The sequence below is a fragment of the Scyliorhinus torazame genome, chromosome 6 (genome assembly GCF_047496885.1).
Source record: "Scyliorhinus torazame isolate Kashiwa2021f chromosome 6, sScyTor2.1, whole genome shotgun sequence".
NCBI lineage: Eukaryota > Metazoa > Chordata > Chondrichthyes > Carcharhiniformes > Scyliorhinidae > Scyliorhinus > Scyliorhinus torazame.
The window spans coordinates 29,681,073-29,707,420 of NC_092712.1; the positions used below are offsets into that span (position 1 = coordinate 29,681,073).

The 26,348-nt window shown below is 53.1% G+C and overlaps 1 protein-coding gene across 5 annotated transcripts in view; it reads left to right on the top strand.

Moving 5' to 3' along the window:
* Positions 1 to 26,348, top strand: part of dlec1 (DLEC1 cilia and flagella associated protein) — a 259,108-nt gene that overhangs the window by 115,551 nt on the left and 117,209 nt on the right. For all 5 annotated transcript variants that reach the window (XM_072508068.1, XM_072508073.1, XM_072508072.1 and 2 more), the window contains 3 exons: positions 2,826 to 3,018; positions 22,032 to 22,114; positions 23,974 to 24,148. In XM_072508068.1, the coding sequence (XP_072364169.1) occupies positions 2,826 to 3,018; positions 22,032 to 22,114; positions 23,974 to 24,148 (451 nt within the window). The remainder of the gene's footprint in view (positions 1 to 2,825; positions 3,019 to 22,031; positions 22,115 to 23,973; positions 24,149 to 26,348) is intronic.

Here is a 26,348-nt window from a genome sequence, read left to right on the forward strand (position 1 = left end):
TCGAACGCCAGTCCTCAGCGCCGCAGTCCCAGTGCTAACCACTGCGCTGCATGCCGCCCTATCGACTACTGTCTTGAACATGATGTGGAGATGCCGGCGTTGGACTGGGGTGAGCACAGTAAGAAGTCTTACAACACCAGGTTAAAGTCCAACACCAAACCTGCTGGACTTTAACCCGGTGTTGTAAGACTTCTTCCTGTCTTGAACATGCTCAGTGATTGAGCTTCCACATCCCCCTGGGGTAATGAATCTCAAAGATTCGCCACCCTCTGAGTGACGAAATTCCTCCTCATCACAGTTCTAAATTGCCTGCGACTGTGTTCAATGATTCTCGATCAGCTGATGGGAGAACCCTCCTATCAACATCTACCCTGAGAGAGCCCTGAGAGTATTTTGTTAGTTTCAATGTGATCGCCTCATTGAAAATTGGATTAAAAAAAAAAAAAATTTAGAGTACCCAATTCATTTTTTTTTCCAATTAAGGGGCAATTTAGAAAAAGCTTTGACAGGATGGACAAAATAGTAATCTCCGGTGATGCTAAATTTCAGCCCTCCGACATGCCCTTAAAATCACCAATTACCGCCCCATCAGTCTGTTCTCGATCATTAGTAAAGTGATGGAAGGGGTCTTCTACACTGCTATCAAGCGGCACTTAGGCAGCAAAAAACTGCTCACTGACGCTCAGTTTGGGTTTCAGCAGGGCCACTCAGCTCCTGACCTCATTACAGCCTTGGTTCAAACATGGACAAAAGAGCTGAACTCCAGACTTGAAGTGAGAGTGATTGCCCTTGACATCAAAGCAGCATTTGACCGAGTATGGCATCTCGGAGCCCTAGCTAAACTGGAGTCGATGGGAATCAGGGGGAAAACTCTCCGCTGGTTGGAGTCAGACCTGGCACAAAAGAAGATAGTTGTGAGACCAATCATCTTAGCTCCAGGACATTACTGAAGGTGTTCCTCAGGGTAGTGCCCTAGGCCCAACCATCTTCAGCTGCCTCATCAATGACATTCCTTCCATTGTAAAGTCAGAAGTGAGGATGTTTGCGGATGACTGCACAATGTTCAGCACCATTCACAACTCCTCAGACACTGAAACAGCCCATGTGCAAATGCAGCAAGACCTGGACAATATCCAGGCTTGGGCTGAGAAGTGGCAAGTTACAGTCACACCCCAGGCAAGTGCCAGGCAATGACCACCTTCAGCAAGAGAGAATCGAACCATCGCCCCCTTGACAGTCAGTGGCATTACCTTAGCTGAATCTCTCACATTTAACATCCTACCCAGAAACTGAAATGGACTAACTATATAAATAATGTGGCTACAAGAGCAGGTCAGAGACAAGGAACTAAAACAGAAAATGCTGGGCAGTCTCAGCAGGTCTGACAGTATCTGTGGAGAGAGAACAGAGCCAACGTTTTGAGTCTGGATGACTCTGTCAAAGTCGGAGAGAACCTTGTCACACTGCTTCTCCCTGCTCTGCAATTAACATATTCTGATATCTTAATGTATTGCCATCAGCACCCTTCTTAGACATTATCACCACCATTTACATTCCCTTTGTATTTTTGTCCATGACATCTTTGTCACTCTCCACCTATCATGGGCCCTCTATCCAGCTCCACTGCTCCACGCACCCACCCCTCACAATATGAATCTCATTCTATTTTGAGTTCTCTCCAGCTTTGACAAAGTGTCATCGAGACTCTGTTCTTGTTTCATATTCCAGCATGCGCAGTAATTTGCTTTTATCAGAAGCTAGGAAGCTGCAGGACTTCAACGCCTGATTCCTCAAAGCCTGTCCACCATCTACAAGGCACAAATCAGGAGTGTGAAGGAATACTCTCCACTTGCCTGGATGAGTGCAGCTCTAGCAACACTCAAGAAGCTGAACACCATCCAGGACAAAGCAGCCTGCACGGTAACATAGTGGTTAGCACAATTGCTTCACAGCTCCAGGGTCCCAGGTTTGATTCCTGGCTTGGGTCACTGTCTGTGCGGAGTCTGCACGTTCTCCCCGTGTGTGCGTGGGTTTCCTTTGGATGCTCCTATTTCCTCTCACAGTCCAAAGATGTGCAGATTAGGTGGATTGGCCATGCTGAATTGCCCTTAGTGTCCAAAATTGTCCTCAGTGCTGGGTGGGGTTACTGGGTTATGGGGATAGGTTGGAGGTGTGGACTTGGGTAGGGCGCCCTAGCCGGTGCAGACTCGATAGGCCGAATGGCCTCCTTCTGCACTGTAAATTTTAAGATAATCATATAATCCCGTCACCTCCGATGCACAGTGGCAGCCGTGTGTCCCATCTACAAGATTCACTGCAGGAAGTCGCCAAGGTTCCTTAGGCAACACATTCCAAACCCACGACCACTGCCATCGAGAAGGACAAGGGCAGCAGATATCTGGGAACCCCACCACCTAGAGGTTCTTCTCCAAGCCACTCATCATTCTGACTTGGAAATATATCGCCGTTCCTTCACTGCCGCTGGGGCAAAATTCTGGAACTCCCTCCCTAACAGCTGGGTGTGCCTTGAACATACAGATTTCAGCGGTTCAAAGAGGCAACTCACCACCACCTTCTCAACGGAAACTAAGGATGGGCAATAAATGCTGCCAGGGACGCCCACCTCTTGTAAATGAATATTAAAAAATTGTGAAGTACGACTGGATCGTACAGGGCCTGTGGATTCTAACCCCAGTATAAGTCAGGAGAGGAAAGACTGGTTTTTATGTTTGGGTCACGAGGTGCAGTGAAATGATCTTGAAGCATTGAAACAAGTCCTATTTACTAATGTGAAGAGCGTTTCTGTAATTTGTCCTTGTTTCTAGGCATGTGGAGCTTCCCTATTGCTGGCAAATACTAAAACCTAACCTGATATGTTCTATTCCTGGAGAGTCTATCCAACCCACCAATCTGGAGTATGATCAGGATTTAAACTCGGCCTTTCACATCTGCCCGGATAACGGAATTTTGGAACCCCACTGGGATCACGAGTTCATCCTCACTTACATCCCGCAAGAGGTGAGAAGTATTTGTCTGTCAGTAGTTCTAAGATTTCCAAATCACTGGTCACGTGAGCACATTCTAGATCTTAGCCACCCGCTTCGTGAACATTTTATTCCTTGTGCCTGCATCGCTTCTTTTGCCAATGACCTTAAATCTGCGCCCTCTCGTTCCCAGTTCTTCCACCAATGGGAACAGTTTTTCTCTATCTACTCTGTCCAGACCACTCATGACTTTGAAAACCTCGATTGGGGAAACAACCACACTGTGGTATTAGAGGTATTACGGTATCTGATAGGCTGGAGCACCATTGGTGGAAACTGTATGCTTTCTATTGGTTAGGATGTATGGTAGCTCCGCCCTGCTAGGCGGGGTATAAGAGCCCGTGCCGCCCCAGCAGCCTTCATTTTGTACCTGAGCTGCTGGGGGAAACATTTAGCTTATTAAAACCTTCAGTTGGACTACAACCTCGCTTTAGTGGTCATTGATCGTGCATCAATTTAATAAGCTAGTTTTTTAAAAAAAGAAAGGATGGAGCTCCTCATCAAGCAATCTGCAACTCAGCCCCCACGCGGCGAACTCAGCGGCAATCTTCAAGCTCTGGCTGGCGTGCTTTAAAGGGTATCTCGGGACGGCCGAAAACACACCCACGGGAGAGCAGAAAATGCAAGTCCTGCACTCAAGGGTGAGCCCGGAGATTTACACCCTCATCGAGGAAGCGGAAGACTTCGATGCAGGAATAGAGCTGCTAAAAGGACATTATATTCACCCGGTAAACCAGGTCTACGCCCGGCACCTGCTTGTAACAAGGCGACAAACCCCTGGGGAATCGCTGGAAGAATTCTACCATGCACTCCTGGTGTTGGGGAGAAACTGCAGCTGCCCGCAAGTTTCGGCGAGCGAACACACTGAACTCTTGGTCCGGGACGCTTTCGTGGCAGGTATGCTATCCTCACAAATCCGCCAGCGACTGCTAGAAAAAGACACTGAGTCTCAAGGAGGCACGGGCCCTTGCAAGCTCCCTGGACGTGGCCTCCAGGAACGCCCGCGCTTACATTCCCGACCGCGCGGCAGCTCCTTGGGCAGCTTGGAACCCCTCCACAGCGGACCCCGAGACATCCCCTATCCCCCCACAAGCCTGCGCTGCAAGGCGGCCTGGCAACCCCGGGGGGCCCCGCTGCTACAATTGCGGGCAGGCCAAGCACCCCCGCCAGCGTTGCCCGGCCCGCGAATCCACCTGCAAGGGATGCGGCGAAAAGGGCCATTTTGTGGCGGTATGTCAGGCCCGTGCGGTTGCCGTGGTCTCCGGCGGTGAATGCGGACCGCCACCACAAACGTCTCCACAGTCCCCGTGCGGCCAGCGGTCGCCGCCATCTTCCTATTCCAGGGCCACGTGCGGACCCCGGGCGCTGCCATCTTGTCCGGCGGACACCACGTTAGAGGGATGGGCGCCGCCATTTTGTGCACGCCCAGCCATGTGCGACCAATGGAAGCCGCCATCTTGGATGAACCCCCAGGACCCCAGCTCGGCTGACCACACACTGCCCGAAGAGAACACTCAACTGCTGCGATTAGCTTGGTGACCCTGGATCAGTCCCGGCCTCGAACACTCTCAACTGCTACGACGACCGTATTCATCAACGGGCACGAAACGTCCTGCCTAATTGACTCTGGGAGCACAAAGAACTTCATGCACCCCGACACCGTAAGGCGCTGTTCTCTCCTCATCCACCCCGTTAATCAAAAAATCTCCCTGGCCTCCGGTTCACACTCAGTGGAGATAAAGGGGTTTTGTGTAGCAAATTTCACAGTCCAGGGAAGGGAGTTCAAAAATTTCCGTCTCTACGTCCTTCCCCACCTCTGCGCGGCTACACTCCTGGGTTTAGACTTCCAGTGTAACCTCCAAAGTCTAACCTTTAAATTCGGCGGCCCTATACCCCCCCTTACTGTCTGCGGCCTCGTGACCCTTAAGGACGACCCGCCTTCCCTGTTTGCGAACCTCACCCCGGATTGCAAACCCGTCGCCACCAGGAGCAAACGGTACAGTGCCCAGGACCGGATCTTCATTAGGTCAGAGGTCCAAAGGCTACTGAGGGAAGGGGTCATTGAAGCCAGTAACAGCCCCTGGAGAGCTCAAGTAGTGGTGGTAAAGACCGGGGAGAAGCATAGGATGGTCATTGACTACAGTCAGACCATCAACAGGTTTACGCAGCTGGACGTGTACCTTCTCCCCCGCATATCCGACCTGGTAAACAGGAGCGCACATTATAAGGTCTTCTCCGCGGTGGATCTCAAGTCCACCTACCACCAGCTCCCGATCCGCACTAGTGACCGCAAATACACTGCCTTCGAGGCAGATGGGCGGCTCTATCACTTCCTAAATGTTCCCTTCGGTGTCACCAACGGGGTCTCGGTGTTCCAGCGCGAGATGGACCAAATGGTTGACCGGTACGGTTTACGGACAACATTCCCGTATCCCAATAATGTCACCATCTGTGGCCACGACCAGCAGGACCACGACACCAACCTCCGAAAATTCCTCCAGACCGCAAAAATCCTTAACCTTACATACAAGGATAAATGCGTGTTTAGCACCGACCGCCTAGCCATCCTCGGCTACGTAGTGTGAAATGGAGTTATAGGCCACGACCCTGAACGCATGCGCCCCTTATGGAGTTCCCCCTCCCTCACTGCTCCAAGGCCCTGAAACATTGCCTAGGGCTTTTTAGCTACTACGCCCAGTGGGTCCCCAACTATGCGGACAAGGCACATCCCCGATCCAATCTACAGCTTTTCCCCTGTCGAAAGAGGCCCGCCAAGCCTTCAGCCGCATCAAAGCAGACATTGCAAAGGCCACGATGCACGCCATCGACGAGTCCCTCCCCTTCCAGGTCGAGAGCGATACGTCTGACGTAGCTCTGGCGGCTACCCTCAACCAAGCGGGCAGACCAGTGGCCGCCTTCTCATGTACCTTCCATGCTTCCGAAATCCGCCACTCCTTAGTCGAAAAGGACGCCCAGGCCATAGTAGAAGCTGTGCGACATTGGAGGCATTACCTGGCCGGCAGGAGATTCACTCTCGTCACTGACCAACGGTCGGTTGCTTTCATGTTTGATAAAAAAACGACAAGATCTTGCAGTGGAGGATCGAACTCTCCACCTACAACTACGAGATCTTGTACCATCCCGGGAATCTAAATGAGCCTCCTGACACCCTGTCCCGCGGCACATGTGCCACCGCACAAGTGGACCGCCTCCGAGCCCTCCATGAGGACCTCTGCCACCCGGGGGTCACTCGCTTTTTCCATTTTGTCAAGACCCGCAACCTGCCCTACTCCATCGAGGCGGTCAGGACAGCCACCAGGGACTGCCAAATCTGCGCAGAGTGCAAACCGCACTTCTACCGGCCAGAGAAAGCGCACCTGATAAACGCTTCCCGTCCCTTTGAATGCCTCAGCATGGACATCAAAGGCCCCCTCCCCTCCACCGACCGCAACACATACTCCCTGGACGTGATTGATGAGTACTCCCGGTTCCCATTCGCCATCCCCTGCCCCGACATGACCGCAACCACCGTCATCAAGGCCCTCCATAGCATCTATGCACTGTTCGGGTTCCCCGCTTACATACATAGTGATAGGGGGGTCCTCCTTTATGAGCGACAAACTGCGTCAATTCTGCTCAGCAAGGGCATCGCCTCGAGCAGGACGACCAGTTACAACCCCCGGGGTAACGGACAGGTAGAGAGGGAGAACGGAACGGTCTGGAAGACCGTCCTACTGGCCCTATGGTCCAGGAACCTCCCAGCCTCCTGCTGGCAGGACGTCCTCCCGGATGCCCTCCACTCCATCCGTCACTGCTTTGTAATACCACCAACCAGACACCTCACGAACGTCTCCTTGTCTTCCCCAGGAAGTCCTCCTTTGGGACCTCGCTCCCGACCTGGCTGGCAGCACCCGGACCCATCCTGCTCCAAAAACACGTGCGGGCGTACAAGTCGGACCCGTTGGTTGAGGGGGTCCATCTTCTCCATGCTAACCCCCAGTACGCCTACGTGGCGTATCCCAACGGCCGACAAGATACGGTCTCCCTACGAGACCTGGCGCCCGCTGGAGCCCCAGGCACACCCCAGCCACCAGTCCCACCCTCCCCTCCACTGGGGCACCTTACAGGAGGATCGGTCCTTACGCGGGCCCGGTCTAGGCCCCCCTACCCACCGACGCACCCCGCAGGCGCTCCCTTCCCAGGTCAACCGTTTTCCCCACCAGCACAGTCTAGGGGTGCCAAAGCTGCCATGAAAATGAAAATGGAATGAAAATCGCTTATTGTCACAAGTAGGCTTCAAATTAAGTTACTGTGAAAAGCCCCACATTCCAGCGCCTGTTCGGGGAGGATGTTACAGGAATGTGGCGACTAGGGGCCTTTCACAGTAACTTCATTTGAAGCCTACTTGTGACAATAAGTAGGAGATCGAAGCCACACTCCCGGAGTCACAGACGCCCGAGCCTCCACCGGAGTCACCACCGAAGCTCCGACGATCACAGAGGATGACCAGGGCCCCCGATCGACTGGTTGCTTCATTGTAAACTGTAAATTTAAATCATCAATTGTAAATAGCTATCCGAATTGTAAATAGTTAGAAGACGCTGTACGGTGGTATTACGGTACCTCCATAACTAATTCTACCACGTTTCCATGTTTGTATTATCAGGCCCCCCCCACCCGCCCCCCCCCCCCCCCCCCCCCCCCCGCCCCCCGCCGGACTCTTTTTTAACAGGGTGTGAATGTGGTATTATAGGTATTAAGGTACCTGATAGGCTGGAGCACCATTGGTGGAAACTGTATGCTTTCTATTGGTTAGGATGTATGGTTGCTCCGCCCTGCTAGGTGGGGTATAAGAGCCCGTGCCGCCCCAGCAGCCTTCATTCTGTACCTGAGCTGCTGGAGGAATCATCTAGCTTATTAAAGCCTTCAGTTGGACTACAACCTCGCTTTAGTGGTCATTGATCGTGCATCACACACCTTCCTAGATTTTCCCAATGATTGTGCTTTTCCCCCTGTCAACCCGTAGGGCTGGAAATGCCATCAAGAAATAGTTGGAGATCATGCAATTGTTTCAATGTCTTGTTTGGCAGTAACAAAATACAAAGAGATTGAAGTGCCTGAGTCTGGCAGACCCCATAACGGTTATACAGCTATTGTTATGACCTGGGATGCGTTGCCTGAAGGACAGGTGGACACAGATTCAAGAATAGATTTCAAAAGGAGATTGGATAGGTACTCGAACTGAAAGAAACTACAAGGTTATGGGGATAGAGCAAGGGAGATTGGAACTAAATTGGTATTTCTTTCAAAGAGCTGGTGTAGGCGTGAACATACAAATTAGGAACAGGTGTTGGCTATTCAATATCTACGCCTGCTCTGCCATTCATTAAGACCATGGCTGCTCCGATAGTGGCCTCATCTATGTTTTCCCTTTGCCCCCTACAACTTTTGACTCCCTTGTTAATTTTAAAATCGATAAGGCGACCTGAGAAGGTGATCCAAACATAGGTTTATTTTCTAGTCTAAAGAAAAGGCCGTAATGCAGCATATAGCACGTGTGTCCCAGCCAGGACTACCGATCATGCTGGTCCCAACCAGGGCCGCCAGCAATGATTACCGATCATGCCAGTTCCAGCCCGGTCTGGCTTTTTAGTGTTGGTTTCATGAGCTCCAGCTAATAGGCATCCGCCCATCAGTGGGGGAGCTCATAATCCACGAGCCCATGGGGGAGATAAATTGGGTCATCCCCGTGAGGGTTATTACATTAATCAAGAATCTATCTAACTCAGCCTTGAACATGTTCATCGACCCAGCCTCCATTGCTCTCTGCAGGAAAAACAAATTCTCTTCATCTCCATCTTAAATGGAAGACATCTTGGGCCAGACTCTGCGTTCCTGAGACCAAGTGTTGATGCCCGGGCAGGATTAGTGGACTCTACGACAGCAAAATTGGCGGCGCACCTGGACTAATTCACCGACTGTTACGGGGCTAGCACTAGCATGAGGCCGGCATTGGGCCCCACACCACCACCCCCATGCCCCTGCTCCACTACCAGCACCCCCTCCCTCTCCACCTGGGACCTCGCCACCTGGGACACTCGAGCAGCAGCCAGGCCGCGTCGCCTCAGAAGACCAAAGGGGATGCAAATCACAGGGCGGGAATCACAGCAAGCCACCTCCATCTGGGGGTCCACCTAGACATAGTGCAAGGGCCCGTAAGGCCAGGAAGTTAGACACTAGTTAAGTTGGCACGGGTACAGGGCACAGGGGGCGTTAGGGGCTAGGGCAGAAACCTGTATATATGTGTTAACATTAAACACTTGTGCACAACGTTACAACCTGCCTTGGTGCTCTGTCGGAAGGATGTCAGGGATGGGCTGGTCTGGGCTGACGTCAATGCCCCTAGTCGGTGAACCTGGAGGCGCTCAGAGCGTCTCGTGTGCGTCGGTCCAGGCATACATGCTGTGCAATCTCCCACGCCTGCCTGGACCCCACGTCCTGCCCATCCTCGCCCTCCACTGCATTCTGATGTTCATTCTGCTCCTCCAGCACGTCGCCTCCCTGCCGCGCAATGTTGTGGGGCACGCAGCAGGCCGCTATGATGCGGGCGACCCTCCCAGAGCTATACTGGAGGGCCCCTCCAGAGTCGTCTAGGCACCTGAACCACACCTTCAGGAGGCTGAAGCACTACTTAATCATGCCCCTGGTCGCTGCATGGGCTTGTTGTAGCGGGTCTCCGCATTGATTTGTGGCCTCCGGATAGGCGTCATCAGCCACGACCACAGTGGAAAACCTCTGTTGCCCAGGAGCCAACCCCCCTGCCGGGAGGGGGGGGGCGCAGCAAAGAGGTCAGGAACCATGGAGTGTGCCAGGATGAAGACATCGTGCAGACTACCTGGGTATCGGGTGAAGACGTGTATGATGCGCAGCTGATGGTCACACGCCAGCTGCACGTTCATCGAGTGGAACCCCTTTTGGTTTTTGAAGACCGGCCTGTCACATGCAGGTTCTCATAGGGTGACATGCGTCCCGTCGATGACCACCGGGGCATGGGGTATTTCGATGATGGTGGGGAACCCTGCTGCCCTGGCATCCTGGTGGGTTCGGTCCACATTGAAATAAATGCATTGTGCCGACCGGACATACAAGGCCTCCATGACGGCACAGATACACCTGTGCTTCGAGGACTGTGAGATTCCAGACAGATCCCCACTCGGCACCTGGAAGGACCCTGTGGCGTAGAAGTTCAGGGTGATGTCACCTTGACGGCCACCAGGAGCCGGTGCCTTCCCCCATTCACCTGCGGTGCCAGCTGCGCCATGATCTGACAAATATGTCGCTCTGTCCCCCTGCTCAGCCGGAGTCCTTGACTGCATGCCCGGTCTGGCAAGTCCTCAAATCACAGGCGGCGCTTCCTTTGCACCGGCTGCCTCCTGTTCCTCTGGGACTTGCTCCGCTGCTGCATGCTCCGCTGCTGCATGCTCCGCTGCTGCATGCTCCGCTGCTGCATGCTCCGCTGCTGCATGGTCCTCCTCCTCGAGAAGCTCCAGCACGTCCAGCCGCAGGGCATCCCGCAGGGTTGCAGCGACTAGGAGGAAGGCCACCATTGTTGGTTGAACAAGAACAAAGAAATGTACAGCACAGGCCCTTCGGCCCTCCAAGCCCGTGCCGACCATGCTGCCCGACTAAACTACAATCTTCTACACTTCCTGGGTCCGTATCCCTCTATTCCCATCCTATTCATGTATTTGTCAAGATGCCCCTTAAATGTCACTATCGTCCCTGCTTCCACCACCTCCTCCGGTAGCGAGTTCCAGGCACCCACTACCCTCTGCGTAAAAAAACTTGCCACGTACATCTACTCTAAACCTTGCCCCTCTCACCTTAAACCTATGCCCCCTAGTAATTGACCCCTCTACCCTGGGGAAAAGCCTCTGACTATCCACTCTGTATATGCCCCTCATAATTTTGTAGACCTCTATCAGGTCTCCCCTCAACCTCCTTCGTTCCAGTGAGAACAAACCGAGTTTATTCAACCTCTCCTCATAGCTAATGCCCTCCATACCAGGCAACATTCTGGTAAATCTCTTCTGCACCCTCTCTAAAGCCTCCACATCCTTCTGGTAGTGTGGCGACCAGAATTGAACACTATACTCCAAGTGTGGCCTAAGTGTGGATAGTTGAATTCCACTATCCATTGTCATTAGAGGGTGAAAGGTCGACATGTTAGCATGGTGTGCACCCTCATACCCAACCAGGTCCAAAGGGCTTCATGGTGGCCCCGGTTGGCACTGCGGACCCTCCCCCCGCATGTCCCCCTCCCTCATCCTGGCAACCCTGGCCCCGTTGGTGCCCGGCACTGTGGGGCCTCTGGATCTGGTGCCCGACCCTGCTGCCAGGAGTACCGCCAGCTGGTGCTACCCATGCCAGCTGTACACTCCATGGCGCCCCTCTGTAGGGGCTACTGTGGGCATTTCCCTTGGGTGGGCCACGTGATGCGCTATCGGTGGGTTGGTTGGGGCTGTGGGGGTGGTATGGCGGGGACTGGGGTGCATGAGATAGGGGCTGGGTGCGGGGGTGGTGGTGGGGTGGGATGGGGGCACCCATACGGCTGGTCGTACTCTGCACGACCAAGAGCCACGATGGGTGCTCAGTGGTTGCGCAGCAAGATGGCTGCCTTGCAGGCCCCGGCAATGGCAGTGCATGCATGAATACCCCAGTCCTGTGGGGGGTTGTCCCGGTTCCACAGCCCACCGATGTTCACCCCCCGTCACCCCGCCCCCAGCCAGCCCAGCCGGTGTCAGGACCGGCTGCCCACGGTTGCGCCTCTCCGTGTCCTACCTGTCCCTTCCTCATCAGCCTCGGCGCCTGCTTACCGATTTTTAAAAGCACAAGTGAACCTCGCCATCGGGAATTCGCCCGACAGGGGCAGAGCATTGCGGAGGTCCCAGAGAACAGCAGTTCGGGCCTGCTAATGATATGCTAACGGTGTTTACTGTATGTGCGGAGAGGAAAACATTGACGCCACTGTGGAGGCACCGGAGAATTGTAATTTGGCATGAACCCAGTGTCAAGACCAATTCTCCGCCCAATCGAGTTTCCCTATTCCGGCTTCAGCCGACTGAGAATCCCGCCCCTTATTTTTGAACTGTGTCCGCCTGGTTCTTGTCTCTCCCACACAGGGAAACATCCTTTCAACGTCCACCTTGTCAAGTCCCCTCAGGATCTTATATGTTTCAATACGATCGCCTCTCATTCTTCTAAACTCCCATGAGTATAGCCCCAACATTTCTTCAAAATAATAAGCCCTTTCATCCCAGGAATGAGTCGAGTGAACCTTGTATGAACTGCTTGTATCCTTTTTCAAATAAGGAGACCAAAACGGTGCACAGTATTCCAGATGTGGTCTGACCAAGGCTGTGCACAGCAAACTTTTTATAATTCTCCCATAGGCTGTGGGAAACACAGGCTAAGCCAGAATTTAGTGTCCACCCCTAATTGCTCTTGCAAAGGTGGCGGTGAGCTGCATACTTGAACTACTACAGTCCATGTGGTGTAGGTACACCCACATTGCTCTTCGGAAGGGAGTTGCCTCCTTTTATTTTTCATCACCTTCGCAATAGACATTAACATTCCATTTGCTTTCTTAATCACTTGCTGTACCTGCATGTTAAATCTTTGTGATTCACACACCGCGTTCTGCAATCTCTCTCCATGTATATAGTATACAACTTTTCTGCTCTTCCTCCTAAATTTTTTGCCCACTCACTTTACCTATCCATATCCCTTTGTCGACACTTTGCCTCCTCTTGTCAACAGCTTTCACAGAAACTTAGAAAATTGGGACTGGAGGAGGCCATTCGGGCCTTCGAGCCTGCTCTGCCATTCATTATGATCATGGCTGATCATCCAACTCAATAGCCTGATTCTACCTTACCCCCATATCCTTTGATTCCTTTTGCCCCAAGAGCTACATCTAACTCCTTGAAAACATACAATGCTTTGGCTTCAACTACTTTCTTAGGCAGCAAATTCCACAGGCTCACCACTCTCTGAGTGAAGAAATTTCTCCTCATCTCTGCCCTAAATGGTCTACCCCATACCCATATCCTCCGGCTGTGACCCCTGGTTCTGGACAGATGGAAAAATGGTGCCGGCAAAGAAAGCCGATATGTTCCCACACCACTGGATCTTACCGAAGGCAGAGACAGCAGCAGCTTGTCTGCTCCCGAATCGAACGTGTGCGGCCAATTAAGGTGATGAATTGGCCTATTCGCGGCCACTTTATAACCCTGCTGGCATTTTAACAGCACCAAAACCACAACACGCCACACCGTGAGTGAGCCAGCTGTATTAATATTAAAACATGCTGCTGTGCAGAGAGACCTGGGTGTGCTAGTGCATGAGTCGCAAAAAGTTGGTTTACAGTTGCAACAGGTGATTAAGGCGACAAATGGAATTTTGTCCTTCATTGCTAGAGGGGTGGAGTTTAAGACTAGGGAGGTTATGCTGCAATTGTATAAGGTGTTAGTGAGGCCACACCTGGAGTATTGTGTTCAGTTTTGGTCTCCTTACCTGAGAAAGGACGTACTGGCACTGGAGGGTGTGCAGAGGAGATTCACTAGGTTAATCCCAGAGCTGAAGGGGTTGGATTACGAGGAAAGTTTGAGTAGACTGGGACTGTACTCGTTGGAATCTAGAAGGATGAGGGGGGATCTTATAGAAACATATAAAATTATGAAGGGAATAGATAGGATAGATGCGGGCAGGTTGTTTCCACTGGCGGGTGAAAGCAGAACTAGGGGGCATAGCCTCAAAATAAGGGGAAGTAGATTTAGGACTGAGTTTAGGAGGAACTTCTTCACCCAAAGGGTTGTGAATCTATGGAATTCCTTGCCCAGCGAAGCAGTAGAGGCTCCTTCATTAAATATTTTTAAGATAAAGATAGATAGTTTTTTGAAGAATAAAGGGATTAAGGGTTATGGTGTTCGGGCCGGAAAGTGGAGCTGAGTCCACAAAAGATCATCCATGATCTCATTGAATGGCGGAGCAGGCTCGAGGGGCCAGATGACCTACTCCTGGTTCTTATGTTCTTATATCGTGGAGGGCTTCCAGCGGCTTCGTGGGGTGGTAGTGGAGCTTCCACCAGACTCGAAGGGCCAAAACAGGCTCCTTTTTGAGGGGCCCATGGCTCACAGAGGCTGTGGCAGTGGGTGCACCAGTGCGCCAATGCCACCGCTGGAGGGTTCACCCCCCCCTTCCTCACACACACACCAAATCACCAGGACCTGACCTGCCCTGCACTGCCCTGACACACAATAGAGAGATTTGAACTACCTGTGAGGGCATCTCAGTATGGTGGCATCCCCTTGCAGTCTCAGCAGTGACCAGCTCTAGAGGTGGTGCTGATGAAGCTGACCCACTGATTGGGCTAGCAACTGTGAGAGGCTGTCTGTTGTCCTCAGTCACTTTCAGTCTCACCAGGAGGCTGCCACGATATAGCTGGCGGACTCACCTTGTGGCGTTTTGGGTCAGAAAGTGGCTGTGAATAGGCCAATTAATACTTTAATTGGCCTATTCACATCTCAGGTTGGCGGGCAGATGACAGCAGTGTGTACCATCTTCAAGATGCAATACAGCAACTCACAAAAACTCCTTCAATAGCACTCTCCAAACCTGCGCTTCTACCATCTAGAAGGACCAGTGCCACAGATGCCTGGGAACACCATCACCTGCACGTTCCCCTCCAAGCCACTCACCATCCTGACTTGGAAATATCTCACCGTTCATTCACGGTCACTGGTTGAAGAGCCTGGAATGCTCTTCCTAACAGCGCTGTGGGTATACCTACGACCCGTGGACTGCAGCGGTTCAAGAAGCCAGCACACCAGCACCTCCTCATGGACAATACAGAGCCAGCAATGCCCAAATCCCCTGAATGAATTAAAGATAATGGCTACCTCCTTTGGGAAGATACCCTGTTGTTTTCCCAATAATGGCAACCTTGGTTGCACTCTCACCACTGGAGGTCACAAATTGCAAGTCCCACTGCGGAGACTTAGGGCAGGATTTCTACCTGCACTGTGCGGAGAGGAGGGGTAGGGTAGGAAACAGTTAACGCAACAGTGATTTTCCCCAACTTGGTGAATTAGTGGCCAGAGGTCATGCTGTCCAGTTAAGGATGGATGGTGGGCTTTTAAAGCTGGAGGGTGAGCAGGAGGCCATTCAGCTCTGAGGAAACAGCAGGATAGTTTTTCAGGTAGGTGAGAGGAGAGGCGCCTCCATAGTTATACAGGGTAATGGTGATACCACACCCGAATACTGTGTGCAGTATTAGTCTTATTATTTAGGGAAGGATATAGATGCATTGTAGTCGGCTCAGAGGAGGTGTATTAGATTGGTAACTGGAATGAGTGGGTTGTCTTAAGAGGAAAGGTTGGACAGACTGGGCAGGTTTGCACTGGAGTTTAGAAGAGTGAGGGGTGACATGTTTGAAGTATAAAAGATCCTGAATGGTCTTGACAATGGTGGACAAAGACAGGGTGCTGGATTCTCCGATTCTGGGGCTGTGTCCCCACACCAGCGTGGGGACGGTGGCATTTTGCACCAGAACATCTGACGCAAAACGGCCACCGATTTGCTGTGGGATAGCAGGACGGCAGCGTGGAGCAGCCAGCTCTAGCTGCCGATACGCCCCGGAGAATTGGCAGGTCAGTGACCACTCATGCACCCAGCCTGTAAAAAAGTCTTTGGGCCGGCTCGCGCGCCCCAGACCGCGCCCCCCCCCCCCCCCCCACGGTGCCCCCAGCCCTGGATAATGCCTCCCCCTGCCTACGGATTGGCCCTCACCCCGACTGGAGGCGCTGGACTGAGTCCGCAGCCGCCACGCCGAGTTCCCGATGGGTGAGACCATGTTTGACCCGCGCCGTCGTGAACCCTGCCAGTTGGGGGCGGAGCATCGGAGGGGCGGGCCTCAGGCAATGTCCTGAGACCGTGGATACGTGACGCGACGTACTCGCAGAGTATGCTGGTTTGAAGGGGGCGGAGCATCGCGAAAGCATCGCCGCCCCCGATTTGGTTGGAAACTTGGATTCTCCGGCAAGACGCCGGACGTGATTTCAGCCTCGGCGACCGGAGAATCCGGCCCAGGATGTTTCCTCTGGAGTCCAGAACTAGGGGGCACTGTTTTAAAATGTGGGGTCGCACATTTAAAACAGAGTTGAGAACCCTATTCAACGTTAATTGGTCCACTTAACGAGGGCCCACGGCCTTCTCGCTGCGTGTGAAGGCTCGGCAGCCGATTCGGCGGGATCACGCACACCAGACCCCCCCCCTCCGCTAACAAGGCCGAGTAGCACTTAAACAGAACTTGCACAGCCAGCCCCACTCAGCTTGCAGCCACGGCATTGAGGAGACCGGCCCCATGATTCGGGGATGCAGACCTGGGGAGGCTCCTCAATGCGGTGGAGACCAGAAGGGATGTCCTGTTCCCCCCCCCCCCCCCGAGAGTCCCAGAGGTTCAGCCACGGGGCAGCCAGTACGGCCTGAAACGAGATGGTGGCGGCCGTAAGCTCGGGCAGTGTGACCAGGAGAACTGGCCTCCAGTGTCGTAAGATGGTCAACGGCCTACACCAGGCAGCAAGGGTGAGTTGCCACCAACCCAACTGTCTCTTCACCCCCCCCCCCCCCTCTCCCTTCACCCGACCCTTCCCTCACACCCCTCCTCCCACCACTGTGAACCACGCGTGTGGCTAATGACGCCCTCTCTATGTCTCTGCAGGAGAAGCTCTCCCACAATTGCTGGGAGAGGGACCAGACTGGCAGAGGCGTGCCGGACATGCAAATCCTCACCACCTTTGAGGAACAGGCCCTGGAGGTGACGGGGTGGCCGAGGACAGAGCGGTCACCAACATGAAGGTTAGCGGAAGCCGTAGAGGTGAGGATCCACCGGACCACACCTGTCAAACATGAGTTGTTATTGGCATTCTGACTGACCCATCCCTCCCACTGACCACATGTCCATTCTCATGCAGGTCCTCCAGCCGATGGCGCCGGCCCTTTCCGGGCGGTCCCCTCTCCAGCCTCCCAGGAGAGCACCCCGGTGGAGAGCTACGAGGCTGCCAAGATCAACGCGTCACAGCTGTCATCCCCACCCTTCACCAGCTCAGAGACACACACCTCGGTGAGAAATACTAGTGGTCAGACATCTGGTGCACAATCTGGTGAGCACCACACAGCTGCTGATGTCCATCAGGTGGAGGCAGGAACGCCCAGCCGAGACAACAGTCGGCGGTCTGCTGGATCCCAGGAGCCAGCTGGGTCCCAGCCTGATGCTGAGCCTCTGGTACAGGGTTACCCGGAGCTGATGGAGAGGTTAGGGTGCATCAGGACATTAAGAGGGAGATGTCAGTGACACTCCAGCAGGTCCATAGCCGCTTGGAGGAGTCCCAGAGGTTACGGGCACGGGAAATGACGCCGGCAATGAGTGGCACCAAGGCCAACACTGCTAGGGTGGCGGCCGCAGTGGAGAACCTGGTGCACAACGTCAGCAGCATGAGTGAAGGTGCCCAAGGCGTTGCTCAGTCAGTGACGGCCATGGCTGAGGGTCTCGACAGAATGTCCGCCTCGCTGGGGGACGTGACCCAGTACCAGGCTGACCTTGTTGAGGTTCTGCGGAACATGTCCCGCTCTCAGATGGGCATGACCGAGGTGCTGTGAAGCTTCTCCCAGTCGCAGTGGGCATTGCTGAGGTGCTCTAGAGCATGTCCCAATCGCTGAGGAGCATCACCGAGGGCATAGACATCACGGTGCAGACCATGAGAAACCGCCAGGGCTGGCAGAGCCACATGATGCAGGGGCAGCCGGGGCCAGAGCCAGCTGCCCCTCGCCCCGAGGTGAACCCCGAGGCCCTATGGGCACTGGGCAGGAGGAGAGAGTGCTGGGTGCCAACCCGGACCGATCTCATGGAGTGCGGATGGTGGCCACAAGCTCCCCCAAGTTCCACCCCTCTGATGAGGCCGCGTCTCTCAGTCAGAACAGTGCAGCACAACTGTGCATGTGCCGTTGACAAATGCACTGAGGTCCTCCGGCTCCCAGAGGGCGCCTGCCAGAAATATTGAAGACACTGGACGCGGTAAACAGCTGGCAGCCTCCACCTCATACGCATCCTGGGGAGACACCTCGACGCAGCAGAAGGATCACTGAGGACACCGGGAGAGAGGGGAGGTTGGGGGGGGGGGGGGGGGGGGGGGGGCGGTGAAGAATGGGATGGTGGGGAGAGTGGGGCGGCACCATCAGGAGAGTGGGGAATTGTTGGACACCTGTGACACATTAAAAATAAAAACCCTTGAGCAAAGGCAGTATGGAATCGTACGGTAGCCTTGTGGATAGCACAATTGCTTCACAGCTCCAGGGTCCCAGGTTCAATTCCGGCTTGGGCCACTGTCTGTGCGGAGTCTGTACATCCTCCCCGTGTGTGCGTGGGTTTCCTCCGGGTGCTCCGGTTTCCTCCCACAGTCCAAAGATGTGCAGGTTAGGTGGATTGGCCATGATAAATTGCCCTTGGTGTCCAAAATTGCCCTTAGTGTTGGATGGGGTTAGTGGGTTATGGGGATAGGGTGGCGGTGTTGACCTTGGGTAGGGTGCTCTTTCCAAGAGCCGGTGCAGACTCGATGGGCGAATGGCCTCCTTCTGCACTGTAAATTCTATGATTTCTATGATTTCAGCCGCTGCTCCGGTGCCTCCTCATCATCCTTGTCCTCCTCCTCCTTGGAGGTGGGCACATGTTCCTCACCCCCAACCTCCAGCATGTGGAGGACGCAGCAGACCACCACAAAGTGGGGGAGCCTCCAGGGGGATGTATTGCAGGGCACCACCGGAGCGGTTGAGGCATCGGAACCGCACTTTGAGCAGACCGATGCACCGCTCAATAACAGCCCGGGTGACCACAAGGGCCTTGTTGAATCGGGCCTCCGCTTCGGTCTCCGGCCTCCGTACTGGGGTCATTTGCCAGGTCCTCAGCGTCATTATCCACCAAGAGCCAGCCGCCCACCCTGGGGTGCTCCTCGAAGTGGCTGGGCATTACCGACTGCCCCAGGACGTAGCTGTCGTACACACTCCCTGGGAAGCGTGCACACATGTGCATGATCTTCATGTGGTGGTCACACACGAGCTGTATGTTCAGGGAGTGTAACCCCTTCCTGTTGATGTAGGGCACTCCCAGATGGCCTGGTGAGTGCAGGGCGACATGCGTGCAGTCTATCAGCCCCTGGATGTGGGGCATCCCAGCCATGGCAGAAAATCCTGCTGCCTGGGCATCTTGCTGGGCTTGCTCCATGTCAAAGTTAATATAGTTCTGGGCAACACAGTGGCGCAGTGGCTAGCACTGCTGACTCAAGGCGCCGAGGATCCGGGTTCGATCCCGGCTCTGTGTCACTGTCCGTGTGGAGTTTGCACAATCTCCTTGTGACCACGCTAAATTGCTCCTTAATTGGAAAACAAAAATCAATTGGGTATTTTAAATTTATGAAAAAAAAGTTGATATAGTTTTCCGCCCGGGCAAACAGGCCGTGGCCTGTGAGATACTACACAGGTCCCTGCTCGAGCCCTGAAAGAATCCCGAGGCGTAAAGGTTCAGGGCTGCAGTGACTTTGACAGCCTCCGGGAGCAGGTGTCCTCCTCCTCCACGTCCGCGAGGACAAGGCACATATGCCACACCGTCTCCTTGTTGAGGTAGAGCCTCCTAGGCACGGGCTGTCCGTCATCTGTTTAAACAATCAGCGATGCCTGTATACCCTAGGCAATCGTGGGCCTACCCCTCTGGGTCCCTCCCTGGCCTGATGGGCGACCGGGTCCTCAGGTGTGCGGCGGGGTCCGGCACATGGGCCGCCCCCTCAAGCATCTGCAGACGCCGCTGCTGCCTTCGACTCAGATATCTGGCCGCACAGCCTAGCAGCAGCACCACTAGGGTCTGTTCTGCAGGGTCTAGCATCATAGAATTTACAGTGCAGAAGGAGAACATTCGGCCCATCGAGTCTACACCGGCCCTTGGAAAGAGCACCCTGTGGTGGTATGTATTAGGGGTAGTACGTTACCTGTGAAGCCGAGAGGCTATTGGCTGACAGGTCCCGGGTCCTGGTTGGATCTGCCGCCTGCTGGCTCCGCCCAGAAAGGCGGAGTATAAGAGCCCGGGTTCTCCCAGCAGCTGCATTCTGTAACTGAGCTGCTGGGGAACAAATCTTGCTTAATAAAGCCTCGATTGACTTCACCACTTCTCGACTTGAGTGAGTAATTGTTGCGCTACACACCCCACACCTTCACCCTATCCCCGTATCCCCACCAACCTTTTTGGACAGGAAAAGCAATTTATCATGGCCAATCCACCTAACATGCACATCTTTGGACTGTGGGAGGAAACCGGAGCACCCGGAGGAAACCGACGCAGACACGGGGAGGATGTGCAGACTCTGCACAGACAGTGACCCAAGCCAGGAATCGAACCTGGGACCGTGGAGCTGTGAAGCAACAGTGCTGACCACTGTGCTAAATACCATCCATAACGTTCAATATCTGTAAGGAATTGGGCGAGGGTGTTAGACTGACAAACATCGGTGGCTCCCACCCCGGGACCCACCCATCCCCCACTGACCCCCCCCCCCCCCGGCGCACTCCCATGGCAGTGCAACCCTGCGGAAGGTCTCCTCCCCCCCCCCCCCCCCCCCCCCCCCCCCCCCCCCCCCCCCCCCCCCCCCCCCCCCCCCCCCCCCCCCCCCCCCCCCCCCCACCAGCTGAGGGTCCCCCAACGAGCACTGGGGCAGCAAGCCCAGTGTCCCCGGGCTCTTTGCTGTGAGAAAAGATGACTACTCCTCTCCTCCGCTCCCCTCGGAAACTCCTCCCGCCAGGTTCACGTTTTAAAAAAGGAGTACTAATCGGCGGCAGTGTGACCACTTGCTGGATATGGGTTGGCTCATGTTAATTGTATGGAAATAGGCCTAAGTGGTGATAATTGGTGTCTCGGCACGCCCCCGATTCGCTTACGGGAGCTGGCCGGTTGCAACACAAACAGTTTGGCGCCTGGCAGGGTTCTCGTTATCAGCTGTTCACCGGCCTCGTTTCGCTCTCACTCGAGCGAAACGAGGCCTGAGAATCCATGCCGGGATTCTTGTTAGACAACCAAGTGAAAGATTATTGAGGCTAGGTGGGGCTGTGGGACTTGAAACACAAACAGATGAGCCATGATCTTATTGAATGGTGGAGATGGTTCGAGGGGCCGAATGGCCTACATCTGCTCCTATTTCATATGTTTGTTTATTGAGGCAACCGCTCTCCACCTTTTTGAAATGTTCACTAGGGAATCGATTCAGCAGCAGGCCAGCACTATAGAGAGGGTTCCCCCTCTACACGGTGGCCTACAGCTGCAGGGAGGGTTTGAGTCTGCCTGGAGTGCTGGCTCACCCTGTCTGTCGCTGCAGGGAGGGTTTGAGCCTGCCTGGAGTGCTGGCTCCCCCTGTCTGTCGTCAGGAGCAACCTCCAAGCAGTTGGCCTGTTTCCCAGTGCCTCCTACCGCCTTATGGCTGACTGGAAAATTCCAAATGGTCTCCCACAATAGACCATTTTTAAGTAGCTCAATTGGCCAACCACTACTTGTGGCCAGATAGCCCTGCCCATTGAGCCTCTGGGAAAATGCCTGCCTGCGCTGCGCAATTCCAAGCCTGCCTACCTTTGTCCTTGCCCCATAGAGGTTACATTCACCCTTGGGCATACAATCTAGGTTGAAACTCCAGGGTGTGTCTGCCTGTTTAAATAAGGCAGAATATAGTAAGAATTACAAACAGGCTCATCAACATGTTTAAAAGATAAAAGACCAGGTCACACAAATCATGTGTGGCAGCAACACAACTGTTTTCTCTGAAGCTCGCAGAAGGTTATATTGATGATGTTTTCTAATTTGATCTCTAATTTGAATGACATCTTGTTTTTCCTTTGCAGCTGAAGGATTATCACAGCGTCTTTTACCTTGTGTTGCGGGATATTCCAGAACCTATGAATATCAATGAGTCCAGCATCAATAGGTAAATTGCACATGTGCTGTTGCCCTGTCTCACACCACAGCTTGGGTTCTGCGTTCATCCTACCAACGGATTGGGAGCAAGGTGGATTTCCACCCCAAGGACTCCATCTCTTAGACGCTCAGAATAGTGACCTGAGGTCCAGCGACTGCCTGCATTTCAGGGAATACGAGATAAGCACGTGAGGGGAAAAGGATTAGAACGTTTAGGCTGACAGGGTGCGATGTGTGGGAGGAGACGTGGGCTAGATAGAAGCATCAGACGTCCGGCCCTCGTTAAAAGGTGATGTGAATTGGAGCCCTGCTGTCAGCATTCTGAGAAGCCCCCGAGTCTGGGTGCTGCAAAGGCTTTTCAGCAGGAGGCAGCGATGGGAGAGGCTGGAAGCCTCTTTACCTTGGCAGTGCATGTATGGCAGGCACGAGTCCAGACCCTCCAATTCCATGCACACCCAAGAAATGGGAAGGCAGGACAAGATCTGGGGACCAGGGTTCAAATCCCACCACTCCAGATGGTTGAATTTAATAAAAATCTGGAAATGAACGAGTCTGGGGTGGCACGGTGGTTAGCACTGCTGTCTCACAGCGCCAGGGACCCGGGTTCAATTCCAACCTTGGAGGAGTCTCTGTGCAGAGTCTGCACGTTCTCCCCGTGTCTGCGTGGGTTTCCTCCGGGTGCTCCTGTTTCCTCCCACAGTTCAAAGATGTGCAGGTTAGGTGGATTGGCCATGCTAAATTGTCCCTAAGTTTCCATGTTCAGTGGGGTTATGTAGTTACAAGGATAGGATGGGGAAGTGGGCCTGGGTAGGGTGTTCTATCAGAGGGTCAGTGTAGAGTCGATGGGCTGAATGGCCTCCTTCTGCACTGTAGGGATTCTAGGAAATCTTAGAACACGCTAGGGGCACAGAAACCCACAGAGTAAGTCTCAGCCTACTTCTAACCATCCTGTCGAACATTGTGTCTTTCCTGGGTGGGAGGGCCAGGATAGGCAACATACCTCATTGTCATAGTGTTAAGACCACAGCTGCACTGAATGGAGAAGCTGGGGCTCAGCACAATGGGGAGACCCAGTGTAACCGAGTGCACTCACCATCAGCAGTGCCACTGGCTGAGCGACAGAGCTGGTGTCGGTCCACTGGGGTGGTGATGGGCATGTTCCTTTGGATGTGCTGCCAACCTCCTTCTGGCTGTGAGTGGCTTTCTGCAAAGTGCCACCTGAATCAAAAAAACAACAACTGCGGAAGTTGCAGGATTGTTGCCAAAGACCCACTGAATGGCTTTCAGAGATGGGAACCTGGGGCCCATGCCAAAGGTTCATCCCACACACTTCACTTTTCATCCTTGCAGGAGAGTCCACCAGTACCTTCGTAGGGCAGACCTTCGCTTGATAGATAAATGCGCTCTTTGCCAGCTGTGCCCTCAATTTTATTTATTCATTTTTTACCGGATGTGGGCCTCGCTGGCTAGGCCAGCATTTATTGCCCATACCTAATTGCCCTTGAGAAGGTGGTGGTGAGCTGCCTTCGTGAACCGCTGCAGTCCCTGAGGGGTAAGTACATCCACAGTGCTGTTCACGAGAGATTGCCAGGATTTTGACCCAGCGGCAGTGAAGGAACGGCCGATGTACTTCCAAGTCAGGGTGGTGAGTGACTGGGAGGGGAACCTCCAGGTTGTGGGGCTCCCAGGTATCTGCTGCCTTTGTCCTTCTAGATGGTAGTGGTCGCGGGTTTGAAGACTATTGTCACAAAGGGGTCAGCTCTGCCTGGATACAGAAGATGATCTGTCGGGCACAAAATAAAATCAAACTAATGTGCCAAAAGTGCATTCCTCCCAAACTAAATCCTTTTCTTTCTTCCTAAATTTCAGGAAAACTAGCTTGGAAAGATCCATGAAAACAGCTTCTACGGCGATTACTAACATCATAGGCATGGAACTGGAGGCTAAAGGCTATACCGAGCCATTTCAAGTTATGCTGAAGCCTTATGCCATCCTTATCCCGGGCGAGAACTACATGGGCACCACCCTGAAGAAGTACTTTGAGGTCTGAATTTTAAATGGCATTGTGTTAAAATGGCAAACATACATGGGCGCTCATTTCCCGAGAGATAGGAACAAAAAGCAGTGAACATAGAAAATACAGCACAGAACAGGCCCTTCGGCCCACGATGTTGTGCCAACCTTTTGTCCGAGATTAAGAACAAATCAATCTACACCCCAGCATTCTACCGTGATCCTTGTACCTATCCAATAGCCACCTGAAGGTCCTTATTGTTTCCGACTCACCTACTTCCACAGGCAGTGCATTCCATGCCCCCACTACTCTCTGGGTAAAGAACCTACCTCTGACATCCCCCCTATATCTTCCACCATTCACCTTAAATTTATGTCCCCTTGTAATGGTTTGTTCCACCCGGGGAAAAAGTCTCTGACTGTCTACTCTATCTATTCCCCTGATCATCTTATAAACCTCTATCAAGTCACCCCTCATCCTTCTCCGTTCTAATGAGAAAAGGCCTAGCACCCTCAACCTTTCCTCGTAAGACCTACTCTCCATTCCAGGCAACATCCTGGTAAATCTCCTTTGCACCTTTTCCAAAGCTTCCACATCCTTCCTAAAATGAGGCGACCAGAACTGTACACAGTACTCCAAATGTGGCCTTACCAAGGTTTTGTACAGCTGCATCATCACCTCACGGCTCCTAAATTCAATCCCTATGTTAATGAACGCCAGCACACCATAAGCCTTCTGCACAGCTCTATCCACTTGAGTGGCAACTTTCAAAGATCTATGAACATAGACCCCAAGATCTCTCTGCTCCTCCACATTGCCAAGAACTCTACCGTTAACCCTGTATTCCGCATTCATATTTGTCCTTCCAAAATGGACAACCTCACACTTTTCAGGGTTATTCTCCGTCTGCCACTTCTCAGCCCAGCTCTGCATCCTATCTATGTCTCTTTGCAGCCGACAACAGCCCTCCTCACGATACACAACTCTACCAATCTTCGTATCGTCTGCAAATTTACTGACCCACCCTTCAACTCCCTCATCCAAGTCATTAATGAAAATCACAAACAACAGAGGATCCAGAACTGATCCCTGCAGTACGCAACTGGTAGCTGGGCTCCAGGATAAATATTTGCCATCCACCACCACTCTCTGACTTCTATCAGTTAGCCAGTTTGTTATCCAACTGGCCAAATTCCCCACTATCCCATGCCTCCTTACTTTCTGCATAAGCCTACCATGGGGAACCTTATCAAATGCCTTTCTGAAATCCATGTACACTACATCCACTGCTTTACCTTCATCCACGTGCTTGGTAACCTCCTCAAAGAATTCAATAAGACTTGTGAGGCAAGACCTATCCCCACAAATCCGTGCTGACTATCCCTAATCAAGCAGTGTCTTTCCAGATGCTCAGAAATCCTATCCCTTTCCATTACTTTGCCTACCACCGAAGTAAGACTAACTGGCCTGTAATTCCCAGGGTTATCCCTAGTCCCTTTTTTGAACAGAGGCACGACATTCGCCACTCTCCAATCCCCTGGTACCACCCCTGAAGTGATATGAAATATCTATAGAAACTTGGGTAGATCACATCTGGAGTGTTGTACACAGTTTCCATATTATAAATGAATGTGAATAGGGCAGCAGGGCGGCGCAGTGGTTAGCACTGCTGCCTCACGGCGCCGAGGTCCCAGGTTCGATCCCGGCTCTGGTTCACTGTCCATGTGGAGTTTGCACATTCTCCCTGTGTTTGCGTGGGTTTCGCCCCCACAGCCCAAAGATGTGCCGGGTAGGCGGATTGGCTACGTTAAATTGCCCCTTAATTGGAAAAAATGAATTGGGTACATCAAATTTATAAAAATAAAAAGTAAATGGATGTGAAGGCACTGGAGAAGGCGGATGAGCAATTTCCATGAATGATACTAAAAGTGAGAATATAATTTTCAGGAAAGGCTGGGACTCTTTTCACAAGGGAGGGGTGACCTAATACCAGACTAATTCCTGGGGTGGCAGGATTGTCACATGAGGAGAAATTGGGTCGACCGGGCCTGTGTTGACTGGGATTTAGAAGAATGAGAGGGGATCTCATTGGAACGTACAGAATTCTGGCAGGGCTGGGCAGACTGGGTACAGGGATGTTGGGATGGGTTCTCCAGTCCCCCAGCCGCCCGCCGTTCCCGCTGCTTGTCAATGGGACTTCCCACTGTAGCCACCCCAAGCCGCTGGAAAT